The sequence below is a fragment of the Anoplophora glabripennis genome, unplaced genomic scaffold (assembly GCF_000390285.2).
Source record: "Anoplophora glabripennis isolate ALB-LARVAE unplaced genomic scaffold, Agla_2.0 scaffold60, whole genome shotgun sequence".
Taxonomy (NCBI): Eukaryota; Metazoa; Arthropoda; class Insecta; order Coleoptera; family Cerambycidae; genus Anoplophora; species Anoplophora glabripennis.
Window position 1 is genome coordinate 1,629,177 of NW_019416238.1, and position 23,599 is coordinate 1,652,775.

Below are 23,599 nucleotides of genomic sequence, written 5' to 3' on the forward strand. Positions count from 1 at the left end.
TACTTTATACTAATCCGTATTGAGCCGTAAATAACTTATGCTAATCTATTTCGGCCCATAATGACTCTTACCCTTGGTAATCCATATTGGCTTGTATAATATAGGAATACCGGAAATACTACTTTCTTAAACAAGTTTAAATATCTGCAGTCCCAAATAAAACATGAAATAAGCATCTCCTATAAGTTATACGTGCAACATGTAGAAAGCAATATACAAATTAATCCAAAAAGTTTTTGGTCCTTTATCAAAAGAAATGTAGCTCACATTCCTTCCATGCTTACGTATAATGACCAAACTACTGATGATCCACAGACTATAGTTAATAGTTTTGCTGACTTATTCTCACAATCGTATATAAAACATCAAACGCTAATGTGCTAAATATATTAAACTTTTCACAAGATGAAGTCTATGCTGCGATAAAACAAATTAAGCCAAAAATGACAACCGGGCCTGATTTAATACCGGCATTTTTTATAAGAGACTGTGCTTCTGCGTTTGCCGTCCCATTAACAACTATCTTTAATTTATTAATAAAAAATTCTTGTTATCCTGAATGTTGGAAACTATCTGGAGTGTGTCAAGTGTACAAGAGGGACAGTAAGAATGAATTGGTTAATTACAGCCAATTTCTATTATTTGCAATTTCTCTAAAATATTTGAGATTCTATTGCATGGCTTTTTATCCGCTGCTGGCGTGGGAGCAATACGGTTTTATTAAGGGCAGATCCACTGTTACTAACCTTGTTCAAAAAACTCAGTTTATTTGCGAAAAACTTGACAAGATGAAATAAGTCGATGTTATCTATACCGACTTCACTAAAGCTTTTGACAGACTCGCTGTACAAACTAGATGGGTTTGGTGTGTCCGAATCACTTTTGCAACTTTTTGAATCGTCTTTACAAAATAGGTATCAGTTTGTTCAGCACCGTGGTTTTAAATCGCACAAGTTTCATCAAATATCTGGCGTGCTTCAAGGATCTATACTCGGACCATTACTTTTTGTTCTTTTTGTAAACGACATCAGGGTAGATCTACAAGTACACCATTTAATGTATGCAAATGATCTTAAGCTATTTTGCGAAATAAACACCATTGCCGACTGCTATATGTTACAGAATTCGCTTAATGTCATTAGTTTGTGGTGTCTAAATAATAATAATAACGCTAACTGCCTTCAAGTGAAATATCATTACATTCACCAAAAAAAAATATATATATATATATATATTCTGCACTATTCGGTTATAAATTTGATAATATAATATTACATAAAAGACCTTGGAGTTGCATTTGACCCTACATTATCTTTTAAAAAACATATAGACATAATTGCGTCATCTGCTTTCAAGAATATGGGGTTTATAATAAGGAATTCCAAAGGCTTTATCAGTATTTCTACACTACGATTGCTCTACAATACCATTATTCGTTCTAAATTAAAATATGCATCAATAGTCTGAAACCCAATTTATGCTAATCAAATTACAACTTTGGAAAGAGTACAGCGTAGGTTTATGAAATCAGCTGTGTACTTATTGGATGATACATATCACCCTCAGGTTTTCCGCATGATCTATTACTTGAGCGTTTCAATATTCATGTCCTTGCTAAAAGATATGTTTTTCAAGTAATGTTTTTGTATAAAGTTCTACATAATATTTTGGACTGTCCAAGTGTTTTAAGTAATATTAATATCAAAGTACCATGACTATCAGCTGGAAGTAATAATGTTTTTAGTCTATACGCACCATTGTATCAAATTGTTTCCAAGTACAGTGAGATAGAAAATAATGTCGATCTTTTTTTGTTGTTTGGCTAATGATATAAGAAATGCTTTACTTATGTAGTCATATCTGCCTTTTACAGTTTGTTACCTTTTTTATTTCGTTCTTTATATTTATGTTATTTGTAAGTTTGTACTATTTTTATTTTTTTTTTCTATTTTTTCATAGTTAATTTTTCTCTCTTTTAACTTTTTTTATATTTTATTACTAGACTTAACATATCCTGTTATTGGGCATCGCCTGTNAGTTAACAAGTAGGTGAAAAGGGACTCCAGGTACTTTAAACTGTATGTAATTTAATTACCTACAACATAGAACAATTAATTTTCCGATTTGTCGTCTAGATTTTCATGGATAGTAAAAAAAGTGAAAAAACATGTAATTTTGCAGCTTATTTGCAATTCGCCAACTTGGCGTTACGTCGTTCTAGTTACTTTTTTATATTATCATTCTACATATCCTTCCCCATCAATGCAATAAAATGTCTACTAATAATTTTTCAGATTTTTCAGGTTTTATGATCTAATTCGACTGGAGTAAGGATGCATATCAAATAATTGTTACTTTCAGCCCCCTACACCCTTCGCAAGTAACGAAATTTTTGAGGGTAAGATTATTACGTCACTGCCAACGTGTCGTTCAACGGAAATTGCGGGCCATCTCGTATTTCCGAAATTATATCAGTTTGTTATGAATATACGTATTAAAGAAATTACATTTTTAACCCACTAAACCCTTCGCAAGTCAACGAAGTTTTAGTGGTATGATTGTTACGGTATATAATGTGTCCTCTAAAGGAAAATGTCGATCGTTACGTAGTTCTAGAGTTATATCAATTTGTCACAAACATACATATTACACTCCCTACACCCTTCGCAAGTCACTGATATTTTAGTGGTGTGATTGATATGTTGATGCTTGTTATTAACTGTTCTAAGAATAGTTTTAGTTAAATTATATAAGTATTTCGTTACATAGTCTGTATCTAATAGTGGTTCTTATGTTTATACGTCTTTTATATTTCTGAAAAATAACTTACGGATTCCAGCCGAGGTCTTGTGGGTTAATGTAGAGTATCCCAGCTCTCGACACTGTTGCAGGAGTAGCCGTTTTCAAATTAGATATTTCAAAGAGAAGGCGCATTGCAGGGGTCAATGCAATTCTTTCATTACTCGCTAAAGTTAAAACTTTGTTATCGTCCATTACGGTGTTTAAAGATTCAATCCACATAGGATCGATGTCTCCATCTAATACGATCCATTTGGGGTTGTCACCTGACAAATTTGCTTGATCCCTCATTAGAACTGACAATAATCCATCCTTCCATTCCCTGGTGGCTGGATTTATGATTCCAAAGAGTTCGTCATTTGTAACGGCTTTAGGGTTTATATCGTTAAATATCGGTTTCCTTTTTATATTAATGTAGGTTCTGAACAGCGTCTTCCACACTTCAGTCTTGCCAGTTCCAGCATTCCCGACTATGAAAACTGAATGTCTTACTTCCAATAACTCTTCGAGTTGAACGACCTGTAGAAGTGAAAATAATTTAATACAAGGCTCTTTTTTCATATAATATCACAAAGATGCGACTATAAAATTATATTAGAAGAACAAGACAAGCACGGTGTAGTTGTAATCAAATATAACGTGCTTTTACCGTACAACGCTACACAGGGAATTAGCTTCGTTCGAGTTCGTAATTTCGGAAGGGTGGGGAGTACTGGGTACTGCAACCTAACTGATGTGAGATGTGATCACATACGCCACAGCGCCGCACGCAGAGATCCACATCCCCACCGCTGAAGCCGCACGAGTTTGACCGACGCACCTCCTATGTAGTGTTTTCCCGTGAAAGTGCGATATATAAAGTAATAATGACAGTTATATGGACAGGGTGTCTGCTAAGTATATGGCATACTCTCGGGAGTGTATAGAGGAGGTCAAAGTAACCCTAGTTTGTCTTAAAAAAACCTAAAGTACCCCTTAACGGAAATACAAAGGGGTACCCAGCGATTTATCTTTTCGGCTCTAACTTTTCAACCGACACGACGCGACGTGTATAATTTAATGAAATTTTAAAATTTTATGTACTTAGGCCATAAAGGCTCGTAAAATCGTAAATCGTTTATATTGTCAAGGAAGTCAGGGAACAGACTTGTCACCACACTCGTTGGCCCAAAATTTTGACAGGTGTCATTTTGTAGAGCTGAAAATTGAATTTTTAAATACTTTGGTATTTCCTCTTTAAAAAAGGTACTCTGTATTTCTTTCGATAAAATTAGCCGTTTTCGAAAAAAAAGTTATTGTGTAACACTTTTAAACTTTCGAAATGGATTTAATTATCAAGTTTGTTAACATAAGCTAGATAACGCAATAACTAATCCAATAACATCACAACTAATAATTCATATCAAAATAATAAAAGGGGGAGGGTCAATTAGGCCGGTTTTATTATTTATATCCAATAACTCATCGATTCCACCCCAAACGAGACCTCCCCCCTCCTTCTTAGTCAGGATTAAGGTCAATTAGAGGCCAGATTGAGAAAAAGGTGCATTAAATCAAAGGACCTCGGAGTTTAGGTTTTCTGGGTCGCTGAATTCGAATCGGAGATTAGTTTGTCTGTATCAGGCTATTTTAAGGTTGTTTTAAGGTCATTTCAAGGTTAAATTGAGAAAAAGCCGAGCAACTAAGTTCACCTGTTATATAGGATTTTGGGATCGATGGGTTAGAATCCAAGGTTAGTTTGTCTGTATCAGGTCATTTAATGGTCGTCTCAAGGTTAATTTGATAAAAAGAACGTTTTCTGGTAGGATTAGTGAGGGGCGATTTCGGACCTCATTATATTTTACAGAATCTTGTCGGAAACTAAAGACTGAACTGACCATATGAACCTTTATAAACTTCACAAAAACTCATATTATTTCCTACCTCGAATCCACCCATATTCCTCATCAAAACGCTGTATTCTCTCATACTAACCATAACCATTTTACCATATACACGCACGTTTCGATATACATGCATATTACTCCGTATAAACCAACTCATGCGTGACCATCATAACCCATACCCGTCTTATTCCATTCCATCTTACCCAATAAACAGCTATATTCCTACATAAAAACCCTTATTACCTCATACCAGCCCATATTTCCCCATATCTTACCCCAATCCTATCTAACCCATAATAAACTAGGTCACCCCTTTCCAACCCATATTATTCTGTAAAAATCAATATTACCTTATAGTAATCCGTATTGCACTGTAAAAATCGTATGCTAATCTATTTCGGCCCATACTGACTCTTACCCTTGGCAATCCATATTGGCTTGTATAATAAAATTTTATCCTCTACTTTACAAACTCAAAATATATAGTATAAGAAGATTGTAAAAAATAGTTTTTGAATTTATACTAAATACATCTTATTGTCTTTTATTTTCATCACCTCCCCTCCTTCCTTTTTCTCAAATCAACCTTGGAATAACCTTGAACCTTTATTAATAGACCTCGGATTCGGACTTAGCGACTATGAGAACGGTAATTGATTTCAGAGTTTATTCAATAAATTAACTTTCAAATGACCTTAAAATGTCCTTCAAATGACCTGACACAGACAAACTGACCTCAGATTCGAACTCAGCGACCCCAAAATTCTGTATATTCTGTATAACGTGTGGTCGGACTTGATTACTTGGCTTTTTCTCAATTTGACCTTGAAATGGCCTTGAAACAACCTTAATGGATACAGACAAAAATCCTAAACTCCTTTGATTTAATGCACTTTTTATCAATCTGACCTCTGATTGACCTTAATCCTGTCTAGGAAGGAGGGGGGAGGTCCCGTTTGGGGTGGAATCGATTAGATAATTAATATAATTAATAAAGAAAAACCGGCCCGATTGACCCTCCCCCTTTTATATTAAATTTTGTTCTCAAGAGTTAGAAAGTGTAAATTTGATTCAAAATGTAGGAAGAGTTCTTTGTACCTTACATGTTGAAACTAAAATGACAATTCGAATCATTAGTAAAAATGCTGTAATTGTGTTCCGAGTTTTAATCAGCGGAACTTGAATTGCGGAAGTCAAAATAAGAAGAAACATCACATAGAAAAATAACAGGAAGCACCTCGTTTTCAAGATATTCAAATTTCTTTTTCAAGAAATCACATTTTCTGAAATATCTAAACATTCCACGTAAAATGATGAAACAGGCAATGTTTTATCTCCAATCGTTAGATACTTACTTTTTTAACCTAATTGCCTTACCAAGCGATTCAACCAACTCAAGATAACTCTGGAAACTACTCGGTTCTTAAAATGTTTTCTATCTTATTTTTCCGCAAATCTTAAATATCGTCTACTTACTTATTTGTGGCATAGTTTTAGTTTTTTATCAACATATCATTATATCAGACACTGCATAGTCGTCAAAATTTCTAAAATCCATATGCGTTCGTCTTTAAAACACATAATGAAGTTTCGTTTTTATTTAGATTTACAGTTTAAATATGATCCATATTAGCTACAAATATCAGAATAAATAAGTGATAATAAATGTAATATAATAATATGATACATTTAGCCATCGAAGCAAGTAAACAAACAAATTTAAACTGTCAAAACTAATTAAAAACAAAACGTCATTCGCAGTTCTGAAAACAAAACAGATTGATTTTCGAAACGTCAGCAACTTATTAAAGTGTGTTGTCTTTTATTTGATTTATATTTTTGTTACAAAAGTTCATTTCACCCAAACCCAAATAAATGGGAAGAAATATGAACTTTAATACAAAATTGTTGGCACTTTTATATTTTTATACTTTTTTATTCGATTTTGCTTTCTCTACTACCTCGAACAAAATTTAAGATTTGTAATTTAATATGTGTGTTTAAAATCATATTAAGAGAAAGATTTTTTATCCTATTTTTGCGAAAAGGGTTTAGTGTTATGATGCGCTTGATAACTGACTTGATATAAGTTAAGAAAGCAAATATAAGTCGAAAATGGTTTGTTTTTAGAATAAGATAGATTTTTTTTGTTAGTATCACCACAATGAGTTACAGTGAGTGAGTCAAATTTAGTACTTAATTAGATAATTAGACAAATAGTTAAATAAATTTCATCAAATATCCTAGGAATAAAATATATTTTTTCAAATATGAACTAAAAAATCCTATGAAGAAATAATCGAAACATAAACTGAAACGTCCTGTATATAGTAAAATGGCTATAAAACATGAATTAGATTTTGTGGAATTAATACTTTTTATATTTGACCCTATATTGATTATAATATTGCTATTCCAATTAAATTCTAAAATTAGCGTTACCTAGAAAATTGCCCTCTATTAAATTTGAAAAAAACGTTCTATAGAAACAGCTATTTTTAGACCATATAAGTGATCATAAAAAACACGTGTTTCAGTTTAAACACGCTCTCTAATTGTCGGGAATTAAGCGCACTGAAGAAAAGACAAGCTTTGATTATAAAACAAATACTGTAATAAAAAGTAGCAAAATATTATTAGCTGCTAGACAGTCGCTTTTTGAACATAAACAAATGTGTACCAGCTGTTTCATGCAATTATTGTTTAATACTTCTAACCTTAGTGGAATTTCAAAACTAAACGAAAGACTGAAGCAGACAAAATAAGAAATACTCGCTTACATTGACTATCTAACTACCAACAATGCTATTTTAACACTGTTCCGCGTGCCAAGAAGAATTATTTTTATTTGGAAACTAAGTCATTACATAACCGCAACATGTATATTAAGTATGCTGTTATGATTTATAAAAATTTCATATCTTAAAATTTACTATTTAACAATCATCAGTCTAATAGGTATGTCTTTTTTTCAGAAAATTAATCTTGAAACCGGAATTCAAACCAACTATTCTATTTATGTACCCAGTCCTTAACCTTAGTCAAACCATAAAAACTTTAAATACAACAATCAGGTGTTTGTGTCGTTTCACAACATCCTCAACATTTTATATCATTATTACATTGAACACACCTTTACCGGAATAGAAATTCATATTCTCGAAAGAAATATGTGTAAACCATAACATTTAATAAAAAATATGACTACTAAAAAGTGTTCAAACAGGGGCTTTATTCAGTATTTTAATAAAGACCTACTTCATATTTTATATAAATATTTGAGACATTTATTAAAAAAACAGCATCTGAGATAGATTTTTTAATTTTAAATACGAATACTAGATAAGTTTTTTCAAAACAGTCTATTATGTAGATGCGCTGTAAAGTTATTTCAAAGAGATTATCGAAAACAATACAAAAACACTTTTCCACTATTACGTTAGATGATATTCAAATTTATTTTCAATTAGCAAAGCCTACTTAATTTTCTCGTTGTTAAATTTGACAGAAATTGGTTAGCCATTTTTTAAATAATATCTGATTACCCTACTCGAATCAGAATTTGTACAAAATTTTATAAAAAATATTTATTGCCAATTGTAAAATTAAATTAATAATTTCTGCTTTTCCTAAATGTGGTAAGCAATCTATGTAATCGTGAGTAAATTATACAAATAAATAAAATGTTCGCTAATTTGTTCTTTTTAAATGTTAGACTTCTTACTGGGAGCTAAATTAAAATGCATACAAAGCATGTCCAACCACCAAAAGAAATAAGGATAGGAATAAGTGAGGCTTGCAGGGAAATTACTCTCCAAACATTTAGGAAGGGTTATGAAAATAATTCGAAAATGATACAACAAAATCGTTGAATGAAGTGTAGGTTCGAGAAAGATTTAAAAAATTTAGATTAGCAATTTTTATATTTGATTTCGTAGCTCATGTCATTATTTACAGTTTGTAATTACATATTCGTAATTGTAAATATATTCTTATAAAGTTCAAAAACATTGTTTAATTTGAAAATAGAAAATCTAATAAAGGCTCACCTCTCACGATGAGTTGTTTCTTCTCTGTTTCACATCATGCCACCAAGTCCCTTAATTCCTTGGTTGAAGGAAATTTCTTGTTATCGTAATGGAGGTATGCCGAGCAAACCACTAGTTGTCTCTGTATTCCCTCCAATATGCAAGTTATTTCAGCTGCCACCAGGTCGTCCATACAAAAATCAAAAAGAGGAAAAATGTTAATATTATTAATTAATTAATATTTTTTAAAAATACAAGTCCTCAGTCTAGTTCGGTAGCTACAATTCAATAGGCAGATGTCGCTCCACTGTGCTGAATGTTCCCTTGCATCACCTGGAATTTGATCAGATAACTCAGATTTTGATCTCTCTTAATCTTCCGAAGAAGGTTCCAAAACGGCCCTGCTCTTCTCAAGGTTCTCAGAAATGGTCTGAAGCTCAACTGAGAAGACAAGGCTTTTCTCCTCAACCTTATGGTTGATTAATCTCCATGCCCTTTCCGAGATGAACTTGGTCCCTAGACTCAACGGGACTGGCGGTGATTATTATTAAAGTTCCCTCCTTCGACGACACTCGCCACTCCAGAAATCACGGTCGTGTGCTCTCGCCCGCGATCCCATTAGTAGCCCTCAGAAGCACTATCTGAACAGTTTCCATCTGATCCTCACCCATTCGAACCTCCGGAGGACCACCTGCGACAGTCCCATAGCTTTATTAGGTCTCTTATCGGCCTCTGAACTTTTCCCGCTTCCGCTTTTTTCTATTTTTTTAGTTTACGCCTCTGCGCACTTGATAGGTGCTTTCTAGCCTCCAGGTTCAGTTTATTTACTCTCCTAGAGATAGTGGCCACTGGCATTTGCTTCCCAATGACTGGTCTATTTTCTGCCAGGTCCGCACATGCTGCTTCCCCGGCAGTTGTGGGACGCCCCCTTTCGGGTTCCTATTTCTTTTTATTTTCTTGGTCCTTAGTAGTCCCACGAGTTTAGAGGAAATATTTTTCGTCACTGCCAGGTAGTGCTCCATGCCTGGTGGAAGGCTAAATATGATGGGGTGCGCCAAAGGGATCGCTGGCGATCCGACATTTTTATCTAACTCCGCACCATTCAGCTCTCGGCACGATGCATTTCCGCTTTAACTTGGGTAGTTGAGCTACCTACTTTACAAATTTAAGTACCTAGATCACACTATATCTTTAATAATCGTAAAAAATAGACAATTAAAAAATAAAAATTGACGTATATAAAGAAGCGCTATTTAGAAAAATATTACATGACAGAAATTTTATGCTTTTTTTTCTGTATGTATATAGGACGATTCAGGACGTATCATAATTTAGGGATAACAGAATAGCAAAAATAAGGTGCATTTCTAATTCTAATGATACTAACGAAACAACCTCTAATTTTTGCGTATTTTGAACTGAATTGTCTTTACAAGAACATTGTTACCCTGCAATTTTTGAAGTGAAGGAAATTCAAATTCTAAAGCATCTTTTAATAATACTTATTACTTTATTTTCTCATATAACTTTTTTTTAACACGTAACACATATCGCACAGAATAAGTTACATTAAGAAAAACACAGCATACGTGCGCATTCCACAAATTTTTCTCCATTCTGATGCTCCGAAAATTATTTCAAGTTTTAGATCAATGACACTTGGTTTGGTTACAGGTTCAAGTTTGTTTATTTTCAGTGGATGTATTTTAAACACACAGAAAATAGGTCCAACAGATTATTTCTTTTCACGCAAGCACTTACACTTTAACAATCAAGTGTTGTTAGATATTTTTAACAACCAATAAAACGTGCATAAACTAATTCTACATATGTTTACGGATTACGGGAATGCCGATAATGGCCTAATGAAGACATAATGTGTAGTTTAAAATCAGGTTTAAACGCGATTGCAGGAATTAAATAGGATTAACTTTAGAATCTGATGCTAACTAATGACTTTAAAATATTTTAGATCGACGATTTGTATTGTCACCCGCTGTCTGTTAAATATAATAAATTATAAGTTCTGATACGCGTGTTAACCTGCAATATTTTATCCTTATCCCGAAATTTAATTTTTTCAAATATCTTTGGAATCGTTCTAGAATAAACAATAAACTTTGGATTTGACTATAGCTGTTACTATATAGGGTGATTTTGAATAGAGTAGCACAAACGCTACCAGTGTATCTAGATGAAAAAATAAGGCGAATAAACTAAATATACCTTAGATAAAAGTTGCACTCCTGAGGAATTACAGGGTCTTGAATGTTGTAGAGTCAACCAATATTTACTTCAATTTATCTTGAACGATGTGGCGTAAATCATTTATATTTAGTACAGACATTTGTCCAGTGCGGATCCAAACTTTCTATTAATATTATTTAAATATATCCACCAGAGGCGCTGCTGTCGATTACATGCAACATATTACTCCAAAGAATTTTTCACCCTGTATGAAAATACAGGGTGAAAACTTATTTACATTTTCAGACGTAACAACTAAAAACAAACATTTTTTTCGATAAACGCGATAGTTTTTTTTAGATAATTTACGAAAAACAAACTTGGGAAATTTTACAGCACCAATGGTTGCAGTCAGATTGCAGTAATACAAAAACATCAACACACCACTCATTAATAGCTAAAGGAAAACGCTTTTCTGGTTAAGTAATTTTAATAAATTTATTTTGAAGGAACAGTAAGTATTCGTTATGTAACAAATCAAGTTATTTTAAGTGTCTAATTTAAATAATAAATTTTAATTTAAAACTACCTTCCCATTTTTCTGTATACACAATCTAACACGACGATTAAAATTATGACGTACTCTTGCAAATATTTCTGGGTTGTTACGAATATCGGCAGCTGCGAGAAAGATTTTTTGACGCAATTCTTCAGCAGTGTTAACAGGAGTAGCATAAACAAGACTTTTCAGTTGTCCCCATAAGAAATAATCAAGTGGGGTAATGTCCGGTGAACGGGCAGGCCAACTAACGGTTGCATCGACACCACGACCTATCCAACGTCCCGGAAAATTTAAATTCAACCATTGCCTGACAGCTAAGGTATGTACTATGTGCCGGAGCCCCGTCATGCATGTACCACATAACTTGTCGTACACCTAGTGGTATATCCTCCAATAATATTGGGAGATTTTCATTTAAAAATGGAAGATATTTAAGAGCTGTCAGTCGACGGGGAAGAATAAATGGACCTATTAGAGCATCTCCAACAATTCCATTTACACTAAAATTGTGCTGAAATCTTGATGGACATATTTCATGGGGGTTTTCATCAGACCATGTATGACTATTACGATGGTTAACTAAGCCATGTATTTGAAAACATGTTTCATCGATGAACAAAATATGAGATGAGAAAATTTAAGTCGTGTCTGGACATGTTAAGATACCACTAGCAAAAAACAATCCTTGCAGATAAATCATTTGCAATTAATTCTTGAACCGGCTGGTGGTGAAAAGGGCGTAAAAGGTTATCATGAATCAAGTTCCAAACAAGGCTTTGCGAAACGTTGTACTGTGTAGCCAGTGCAGCTTTTTCAAGGTTTACATTTCTGATATACCGTCTTTGTCCATTACCCTCACGCTTAGGTTGAATTTGGCCAGTTTCTCGCAACCTTCTTTCCACAGCTGAAAAAGTTTGCCTGTGGGGAACCCGGCGATTTGGATATCTTTCGTGGTACAATCTTGTTGCGGCAGCACATTTTTTGTGACATTCAAAAAATACTTGGAGCATATCAACATACTCATTGTTAGTAAAATTTGCCATAATTAAACAACTATTATTTGAAACCGTTGATGACACTGACACATCAACACAAAAATAGCAAATTGTTTACTCAGCAAATTTGTTTCCGATTTACCAGGAGCAACTATGATATTGGCGAAGTATTCCTATACTTATCAATTTAAGCAGGTAATCCTCAAACAAATCGCGTTAGATTGTGTTCAAAGGAAAGTGGGAACTACTTTCAAAATATTCTTTATAAAATTTTTACTTTAAAATAACGTTATGTTGCAGTATTACATTCGAGATTACAGTAGGTAGTATTAAATTAGATATTATTACTTGAATTAGACACTTAAAATATTTTTTTCTACAAAACTGTTAAATGTGGGCTTTTTAATTGTCATTTTTGATGTTAAAAATGTCATTTTTTAACACGCGTGTCAAAAAATGACATTTTTAACATCAAAAATGACAATTAAAAAGCCCACTTTTAACAGTTTTGTAGAAAAAATAGTGTATGATATACGTGTTAAAAGTGATTTTCCCTTTTCGAGTTATCTTGAAAAAGCCCTTTGTTTTATCTTTTTCCACCGGGGAGTGCCGGGGGTTGAACAAAAAATTACTCTCACTTATTGTTATAATATACCTTAAACTAACTCATATCAAAAATTCAGCCAAGTTGGCAAAATTTCGATTTAAAGGCTTAGTTAATTGGACTAAAAGCTATTATTTGTTACATAAGAATACTCCTAAATAAATTTATTAAAATTACTTTACGAGAAAGGCGTTTTTTTTGCTATTACAGAATGGTGTGTTGATGTGTTTGTTACTGCAACCATTGGCGCTGTAAAATTTCCGAAGTTTGTTTTTCGTAAATTATCTAAAAAAACTTTCGCGTTTATCGAAAAAATGTAAGAGAAAAAATGTTTGTTTTTAGTTGTTACGTCCGAAAATGTAAATAATATATGTATTTTCATACAGGGTGAAAAATTCTTTTGAGTAATATGTTGCATGTAGTCGACAGCAACGCCTCTGGTGGATATATTTAAACAATATTAATAGAAAGTATGTGTGTCCGCAATGGACAAATGTCTGTACCATAATCCTCAGGAGTGCAACTTTTGTCTAAGGTATATTTAGTTCATTCGTCTTATTTTTTCATCTAGATGCACTGGTAGCGTTTGTGCTACTCTATTCAAAATCACCCTGTATATTGCAAATCTAATGACTTGGGGAGGGGCTTGTAGATAGATATTGCTTCAATGTTTTTGTATGGGGATGTTTCAATTGTATGAATCAAAGAAATATTACAAAATTTTATAATGAAAAGGTATTCTTACATTACTTCCATTGGACGTAGCATTTTGGAGTAAGTAAAATTAATTTGAACATATAAACCTGCTTACAAATTCATATGTGTAAATTAATTTTACAGTGTTGATAGTCAATATTCTTTGAAAACAATAATAGAAAATTACTTTATTTGTCACAGATGTTCAGCAGTTTTGGAAACTAATTGTTAACAATAATAATAATTAGTAGCTGACCATATACACACATTCTTCAAAAATTTTGGCGTGCTGGATCCACAGGGTCAAACCGCAAGAAAAATGGGCGCGTATAAATAACTACATTCGTTCATAAGCAGACCATAGACACATATTATTTCCCCTAAACACTGTAAGAATGGCTTGCAAATTAAATTACCTTCCTCCGTACATACTTCACTTGCGAATTTTCCACTTGATTGCCCAACAAAACAAAAAGAAGTATATGCTAGAGATATCAACTAACTGAGAGAAAATGTTGTTACATGCAATTTTAGTCACATAACGTGCAAAACAAACTACATGTAGCCGCTAAAAGTAATATAAAAAGTGTAATCAAACTACAAAAGAAATTCAGGAATGTAGCATACCACAAATCCACTTTTGAGTTTCAGACGAAAACAGGGTCGAAGTTCCTCTACCTTCCATCATAATAGCATACATAATTTTTACTGTAATTCGAAACATACCATGGTTTCCAAGAAGAAAAAACATATGTACCTATGGGCAGAAGGTGTGTGTACTGGTTGAAAAATTTTGGGACTGATTGCCATGTCGTTTTACAATTATTGACGTTTCCAGAAATATCGCCCTGTTTAAAAGAAGCTTTGCAATTGGAGATCCTCTGATTGATATTAATATTTACTGTATGCATTGATTTATGGTGTTCCTTCTATGGTTTGAAATCCCTATAACCTGTGAGGTTTCGGTTTTTGATTTTTATGCATGAGTAGTTTCTAATTCCCGTCCTAAGTTTTGTTGCGATTGAAATTATCTCGATTTTTTATAATTTACTACTTCTCTATAGAGTTGTGGCCAAAATGTTCTCTTTAGATTTCTGATATTACTTAGATCTACTTATTTCCGTAACTGCTGAACTTTCTACGTTGTTAAGTGACATTTGCATTCCTTTAACCTCATGTAACATGTTTCTCTGTTTGTCCAATGTATACTTTGCCACATGTACAAGTATACATTGAGATCTTGGAATAAGTCTTTCTTTGGAAGGCTGCCGTTATCTTCCTTGAAATATTAAATGTTGGGTTATCTGAGAAGGTAGCTCATCTTGTCAGTACATTCGTGTATTTAGGACAGAGATATTCCTCGTATTATTTGATGTTAGATATTATTTTGTTCACTCGTTCAAAATCTCTATTTATATGTCAATTTCATATCTGATCGTAGGTGGTGTAGTTTCCCTACATCATTGCACCAATGCATTAACGATACATTATTTCTGGACCAAATGGTGAGAGACTGTATGTTGAGATAATTTATTTTATCTGATCTTGATTTTTTTGTGCCCCAATCGCTTGACAAGGACATCCAGATTGCTAGAAAAGTATAGTTACCGATTTCTTCCATCATCATAGTGAAGACTTACGTCCGAAAGTATTCTATTAATATGGTCCAAAAATCCTTCTGTGTTTTTATATCCATGGAGCCAAATGATAAATACAAGAACACTTACTGTTTTTCATTATTTCTTTTCCCATCACCTCAAATGTTTTGAAATTTCGAACAAACAATTTTTAAATATGTTTTACTTCCAAACTATGCAATCTATCAAAATGCTGTTTACTGCAGAATCGTCAAGAGCTGCTATAGTTTCAGATTTCATTGTTTTGTAAGAAAATGAATATGTTCGTAAGAAAAAAAAACTATTTTGTTTTACACTTTTTAAAAATATTTTGCATATTGAATTGCACTTTTAAATGCAATATAATGTACAAAAATCATTTACTAATTTTCTAATACAAAAAACCCACTCTGTAACTTTTTAAAAATATTTGGAATTCAATATACATATACAAAAGAGAAGGGTGTTAAGCGATTAGAAATTTATGTAAACATCCTCATTTCCTTTAAAAAGGCAAGAACATTCCCAAGACATATCATAAACATTTATTTAAATTCAGTTGAAACTGAGATACACATGGAGACCATCATTTAAAAATTTTTCGTAATAAATTAAGCAAAACTCATAAACGCTAAATATCCCATAGAGATCATTAATCTCACATTTTTCAACGTTATGCACAACATAAGCTTAATAGCTCAGTGTATTCTAATTAGGAAATAACACTTAAGTGGACTTAAATATAATTAAAAACTATATATCTTCACAATGGATGCGTTATTTACTGCTGATGGAACGGATATATTACAAGAAGATTTATTCCATAGAAAGAATTGTCGCAAAAAGCAAAACTCCAGAGGCGTATGACTCAATTTTCTGCACTTTGTAAAAGTTTAATTGAACTTGAATGCATAGTTACTTAGATTTTTAAAAATTTCAGTTCACGTGTGGTAAGCAATGAAAGTTACAATTATTATAGTATTGGGAATTAAACTTGAATAATAATGTGTGAGCCTACAATATATATCATATCTTAATGTCGGTAAATAGATATTCAAATAATTAAATCATTCCTTCGTCATCTCATTTATGACATACTAATGAGAATAAGTTTGAATCGGTCTATGTCGTCTGGTGGTTTTCCTGACAAACGATCTTTGTTATTTACGTGGACATGTGTTACTTTTGTTCCATATAAAACAATACAAAATTTCCCAAGCTATTTTATAAATGTATAAAATCGAAAATTAATTTTGAAATTTAATGATTTATGAAAAAACAGTTTCTTCTACATATTATGGTGTGACTAAAATGCTTCGACAAACTTTCATCACAAATGAAAGAAAAAGGGGTTCCGTTCCTATAACTTGTATATCTGGAAACGATTTACTTTCGAGATACAGGATGTTAAATTTCAAAAAAATCCTTTTAATTAGAAGAAAATGGGTGAAGCAAGTTCAGTCAGGTTTGGTATGTGCAGTTTTAAACTTTAATTGTCAATAAACGTATATACAAGCTACAGTTTTTTTCTTAAATACAGCGGCGTGCTTTTGGAATTTGAAAGTAATTTTCATTCTTTTTTTTTTCATTCAAAATATTTCAAAATGGGCCCACTACTGTTATAGCTACATATACAGGATATTCAGATTGAATCCGTAAAACGCGTCAAATTTTGTTACGTTGGACGATTCCGACAATTATTATTTTTATTTACACTGTGTTTTAATGCATCTACAGACCCAAGTATCATAATGATTGTACATTGCTAAACAACCTACTTTTTTTGGTTGTATTTTTCCGTAAAATTATATTCTTATCTTCGGGATTTTTTATGGAAAATGATAACGTGGTTTAATTTGACACTTTAAATCTACGGACCTCAAGTTTAATTAATTTATAGCTCCGTCTTTTATGATGTCAAAATTTTTCAAATGCGTATATTTTGTTTCCTTTAAAAAAATTAGTGTATCTTGAAAATGGTAAAGTAAAATTGAGAACGGTTTCAGGATAACTAATAATAAAAAATGAAAGTAAATCATTGCTTTGCTTCTGAAATTTTATTATTTTATAATTATATAAACGTGCCAGTAGTAATGAACTTGAAGATCGTCGTCTGCTGAGGCTTATCCGAATCGTTAAGTTCCTTCTCCACAAATATTCTCCAGATCTCCAGCGGGATAGTAGAAAATTGGTTTTTACCAAATATAAATTGTATGTTTTAATAATAGAGTTTTTTTCCCATCGACTCTGGAAGACCTAGACATAACAGCAAATAGATGTAGAAGAGCAAATTCTGAAGTAAATGGAAGAAAATCATTAGGAACATTGCGAATAGAACTGTTAGGGAACAGCTACAGTATCCCTACCACATCCAATATCAATATATATTCAATCCTCCAGATTGTGATGCCGATCAACATTTTGTAGATACATTTAGAGAAAACATCTTAACGATCCTAATTTGGAATGCACGGGCGATGCAGGATTTACAGGATCGGAATTTTCAATTTTGAAGCAGAGTCAGACATCAAAAACGCTTTGGTCTTTATGGCACAATTCGTACTCTGTGAGACAGGTTAATAGGACCTGTTGTATCGCCTAATCAACTAAACGGCGGACGCTGCACACTCTTTAACAGAGGTGACAATTGAGGCCGTGACACTAAATATCAGGTGTGGTTTATGATTCATACATGATGGCGCCTACATTAACATGCAAGGAAGACAATTTGAAAGCCTTCTCTAGTAGTACATTTTTCATGAATTAATGTTGTTCTCAATTTCATTTACTGCTCTTTTTTGTTTCATATTCAACGTCCTGTGTGAAACAAATTCACAGGAGTTATTTTTACCTCAATAACTACAACATTCAATATTGATTTGCTAACATGTCGCCTACTATTACGATATAAGAGAGTGGTTAACACAGTGGATATCAAACCGCCTGCAACTAAGCAACTTCATTAACCACTTGTATATAAAAAAAATTCACTACATACCTAGATATTTAAACGGGTTGCAAAAACTTAAAATTAGGCATTCTGCAACATTACTTCTTACTTCAGAAACCTTCATAACCTTACTTTATTTACAAAAATATACGATTGGTGCTGAAGATGTGAAGTGACTACTATTAAATTAATATTTGCTTAAATTTTGTACATTACTTTAAGTTCTTGGAAAATATACTAGAAAACTTTGCTTAGACTACATAATGGTATTTACATATGCGCAATGAATAAATGATTAATTTATAGTTTAAGCACAGCTTATAAGTTGAGGTGTACTGATCTAATCTGCTCTGAATATTTTATTTTGAAAGAAAACAATTTTCTATCCTATTCTTAGAAAATATTTACTTATAAATTCTAATAATACATACCAAATGCATCCATTTAATTCAATAAGGGATAATGTAATGTTAGATAAGATGCATTAAAAATATCTTCTCAGCTGGTGCTAAAATTAACAACTTAATTAACAACTAGTTACTCACTTCATTCTTATAAAATATGAATTTTGATAACAGAGGTTAGCATATAACTAACCTTGAAATTAGCAACTGCACCCAATGGTTAATTTCTTATAAAGTCAGGGCTAGTATGTGTTGTCCTGTGGTTATCGTCAAGAAAGGTTTTAAAATCATATTTTTCGTTATTTTCGAAAACACTCCTTACCTTTTGTGTGCAAATTACTAATTATTTCAATAACATATAAGTACTGCTCAAAAAAAAAGATAATGATGCCTCTAAATTATTTTATATATACTCGACATATTCAAATAGTACAGACTTGTTTGGTAGAACCCTGTACCAAATTTAATTTTCGTTTATCAACTCGGTTGAAAGATATAAAAAATTATTTTCCTTTGAAAAATTTTACAACTTATCTTTTTAGATGTTTTATAATTTTTTGGAGAAGTATATACTTACCTCTCCAGAATTTAATATAAGCATCTAATTTTAAATAGTTCAATAATAGTTCCAGCTTAAGGAGAAAATAATAATTTAAATAGTTTGACTAAATATCATATGCATCAATTTGCAAATGATAAATATTAATTTTATTTCTACCAAACGTTTTTTAAATAAAATAATTTTTAAAAACAACCAATATAGGTATCCCACAATGATTTACTCGATCCTATACTTGTAAACTATGAAACTAGAATCCAGACCTGACCATTAGCATAATACACTTATTTATATCCCGCATGAAAAGATGAGTTGTTCAGCCGTTCGCTGAAGGGTGATAGCCACAACTAATTTATGGGTTTGTGTGTTTCAGTTGCCAGACCTAGAATACCGTGTATGAAGCGGCACGACTGCCAGAACGTCTTAGGAGTTAAAAGCATGTGCACGAAGAATTCGCTTTGTGCATGCAAACCTTTTCATCACTTACATCACGGTCAATGTGTGAAAAATAGAGGTAGGTGAGGACATATTTACCTAATTGGCGAAAGATAATTTCCAGGGTACTTGTGTGTACATAAGTTTAATGAGGTGGGGAAAGCTCTCATCATTTGATTCTTGATGTCCCGTGATGTACCAAATGTTCATAGAAGTTATCGAGTTAACTTTAATTAAATAAATATAACTGATTTGAGTGTTGCTACTTTAAGGCATTTTAAAGAATAACTTAACTAGTTTGGGGATCTAGTGATAGATAAGTGATGCGACAGAAATACTATGTACCAGCCTTGCAATGTTGGTTGCCTAACCTCAGCGGTCACGGGGCTTATATACATTTATGAAAGCTCTGTATAATAAACTCTATCTTTTGTGAAATAAGCATTCAAATTTACATAACATTATAGCTGCATAACAAGAATACAGTAGTATAATATGTTTACTTAGTGCTTGTCGTCCTTTAGTTCACCCCTTCCATTCAGTGGCAGTGTGCTGTAAACGCACTACTAGTCTACTAGAGTCAGTGTACAGTTGTCTACTTATTATGCTTTACGTAAGGTAAAGATGCCTATTATGAGACAGTTCCGAATATGATACACCGGGCTTTCTCGCAAATTAGGCCATCTTTTGAAAAAAGCGCCACTGTCCTATATTACCGGCAGTTCACTTTCTATCGTATGTTAAAAGAGGCCACGTCGCGCGGGAAAGCAGTTGGCTGTGCGGCAAGTTTGTATGTGCCGGTCCCCAAAGTACTTGCAGTGCTTGTCGTAAAGGTACGTAGAAAACAGAAAATTATTAGCAAGACAGTGTTGTTTATCATTAACATAAAGCTAACATGACGTAGTATCTATTTGTCATGCCGTTGAGTCAATTTTTTTCATGCATTTACCAACTAACCTAAAACTGAATAAAATTTCTTAAGACCCTAGTATGAGACACCTGAGAGCTCCTAATATGAGGTACCTCATATTACGGGACAAGGCGTCGCATATAAAGCATTTTCACCACTGGGTAACTAGTATAGATGAGCGCAATCTTCTCCGTACAAACTACAAAATGAAGAAGCTTTGAAGAGAAAAAAAGAAAACGAGTCAAAAAAAAGGAAAAACAAAGAAAGCCAAGGAAAAGTGCTGCAAAAGGAAAAGGAACTGGGAAAAGGAAAGTTTTTACTGAATCATCAACGTCAAGTGAAGATGATGACACTGTTTCGCACACCACGGATTTTTCTTCTGAAGACGAGGAAGACGATGCAGTGTCCATATTGCGCCGGTTTGTATTCCGAAGATACGCGAAGTGAAAAGAGGGAGAAATGCCAGGCCTGTTTCAAATGGGCACATCTAGAATGTGGAAAAATAAAATCAAAAAGGTTTATTTGTGCCGTTTGTTGTTAAGGTTGAAAACCTAAACTTTTTTTTTATTTTGTTCACATTCGATGTTTTAAGAGAAACTGTTACTTTGTTTATAGAAAAAAATGTTTTTTATTTTTGAGAAAGGCATACCTAAACATGTTTTATGTTCTGTTTATTCAATAAAAATATGTTTGAGCAAACTATAGCAACTATAGTCATTTTCAGCTTTATTCCCTAATTTGAGATCGTCTCATATTGAGAACCCATACTGTCTCAAATTGGGAACCCCTTTTTCGATTAGGCAAATATTACTTTTCTGATAAAATCTAACTTAAAAACTAAAATACAAATTTGAGGCGTTCTCGCGTTTTTTTGAAGATCTAGATTAAATTCCCTACAGAAAAACGTTAATTTTCCAAGAAAAATATTAAAATTGAAAAAAAAACATGAATTTTTTAAAAAAGATGTCTCATAATAGGCATCCTTACCCTACTATAAGGAAATTACACATTTAGAGAACTAGCTGATATGCATTTGTATTATGATGATGCTCACAGGAATGCCAGTGCAGCTAGTCGGGTGTACGCAAGAAGGTACCCAAACAGACGACATCCTAGCAACCCATTATTCAGCAATGTTGATCGTCGACTTAAGGATAGAAGAACCTGTCAACTGATACACATCAATCCTGAATTTGAAGAAGACGTAATGTACATGTGGCTGCTAATCAAGAACAAGCACACGTGCAATTGCCCATGCAATGGTCGTAGATCATGTGAGTGTCTGTCGGGTTTTAAACGGTTTGCACCTACATCCATTCCATGATCAACCAGTTCAAAGTATGGGAAGCCTGATTTTGAACTACGGCAACAATTCTCACAGTGATTCTTTCGCCAATGTGCTGATGTTCCTAATTTTCCCAACCTCGTGTTGTTTACTGATATGACAATTTTAACAAGGGAGGATATTTTTAGTTCCCTCAATAATCACCAATGTACTGTTGAAAATCCACGCACTACCAGTACGAGAAGTAGGTGAGATTCTGGAATTCTTGGAGATCACCTTATTGCACCACACATCTTACCAGATCGTTTGCATGGTATTTGAACTTTCAGGAGGACGTTTCCTTCAATAAGACGGTGCTCCAGCGCACTTTGATCGTCGGGCAAGAGCGTATCACACAAACATCTTCAGGCAAAGAGTAAATGGAAGAGGATGCTCAGTGACTTCATCCCTCTTGACTTTTTCCTCTGGGTTATGTAAAATCGCTTGTGTACTCAACACCAGTAGGAACAGTACCTAAGCTTATTCAGCGCATCTTTACAGCGTTTGATACTATCAGAGGGGAGCATGAAATCTGACAAAGAATCTTACAAAACATGGTTCGTCGTTACACATTATGCAACGAAGTTGGTGGTTGTCACATTGAACATACACCTACTCTAAAGTAGTGAAGTTGGTAGATTTGGGTTACAGTATTCGATTTTACTCTACCGTTTTGTCAATAAACGTTTTCCAAACTACAGTATTCTGCTATTTCATTTAGCCTACCGAATGTATAGAAACTTTATTGCATATTTCCGGCTATATGTTTCATATAGCAAAATGTTCCGAATTTTGCCCTCTACAATATTCCAAGTGTTTAAAAAGTCATTCTGTAACACCCTATATAGATAAGTACATTTAAGCTTGACAGAAAAGAGTTATTTGCGAGTTCTACTGATGTCACAGAAAAAATGTGAAATATAGGCGTCGTCTAGAACGCACATTCATTTAACAACGAACATTCCTTAATGGTTGCAATTAGTACCAGAATAAATCGCAATGAGCAGACATAAAAATACTGGTCGGCTTCATTTAAATGTAAAGCAGCGAGTTTCTGATTTAATCTAGGATTATAAAACGCTGAAATGAACATGTTGCACATTTCTTTGGTTTCTAATATTTACATTTTACAAAAATATTCCTGTTATTTTTAAGAAGCTTTATATTCATCATTTCAGCGAAGAGTGTTATGGACTATGAATTCTCTATTTATTTAGAATTCCATTTTCAAGTTTCATATTCAGATGACGTCAAAGTCAAACTTATAAATTCGGTTCACAGGCTTGCTAAAAAAAGCAAAAATTCAAAAGCGACGACAAACTTCCTTTAAATTAAAAACTGCTTTAGTTTATATATGTTGAATATTGCATTATAGTTTGGAATATATTTTTCAAATTTAAATTTAATTATTTTCCACTACCTTGTTATTCATTATTTGAAAGTAATTAATGTTAGGCTTACCTTTACCGCTAAGTATTTGTAATGTCCATTATCAATAGACCCACTGGCAAATAAATAAATATTTGCAAATTTTTTATATTGACATTATTGTACAATACTCGTACAACAAATAGGTAATATAATTTTTAATGTTATTACATTCAAATAAACTTTGACAAGGTTGGGTTATGTCAGATAACAATG

The 23,599-nt window shown here is 32.9% G+C and overlaps 1 protein-coding gene across 1 annotated transcript in view; it reads left to right on the forward strand.

Annotated features, from left to right (window-relative positions):
- Nucleotides 1-23,599, forward strand: part of LOC108917966 — a 74,869-nt gene that overhangs the window by 44,820 nt on the left and 6,450 nt on the right. Inside the window, exon 5 of the mRNA XM_018724794.1 lies at nt 19,660-19,800. Coding sequence (XP_018580310.1) covers nt 19,660-19,800 — 141 coding nt within the window. The remainder of the gene's footprint in view (nt 1-19,659; nt 19,801-23,599) is intronic.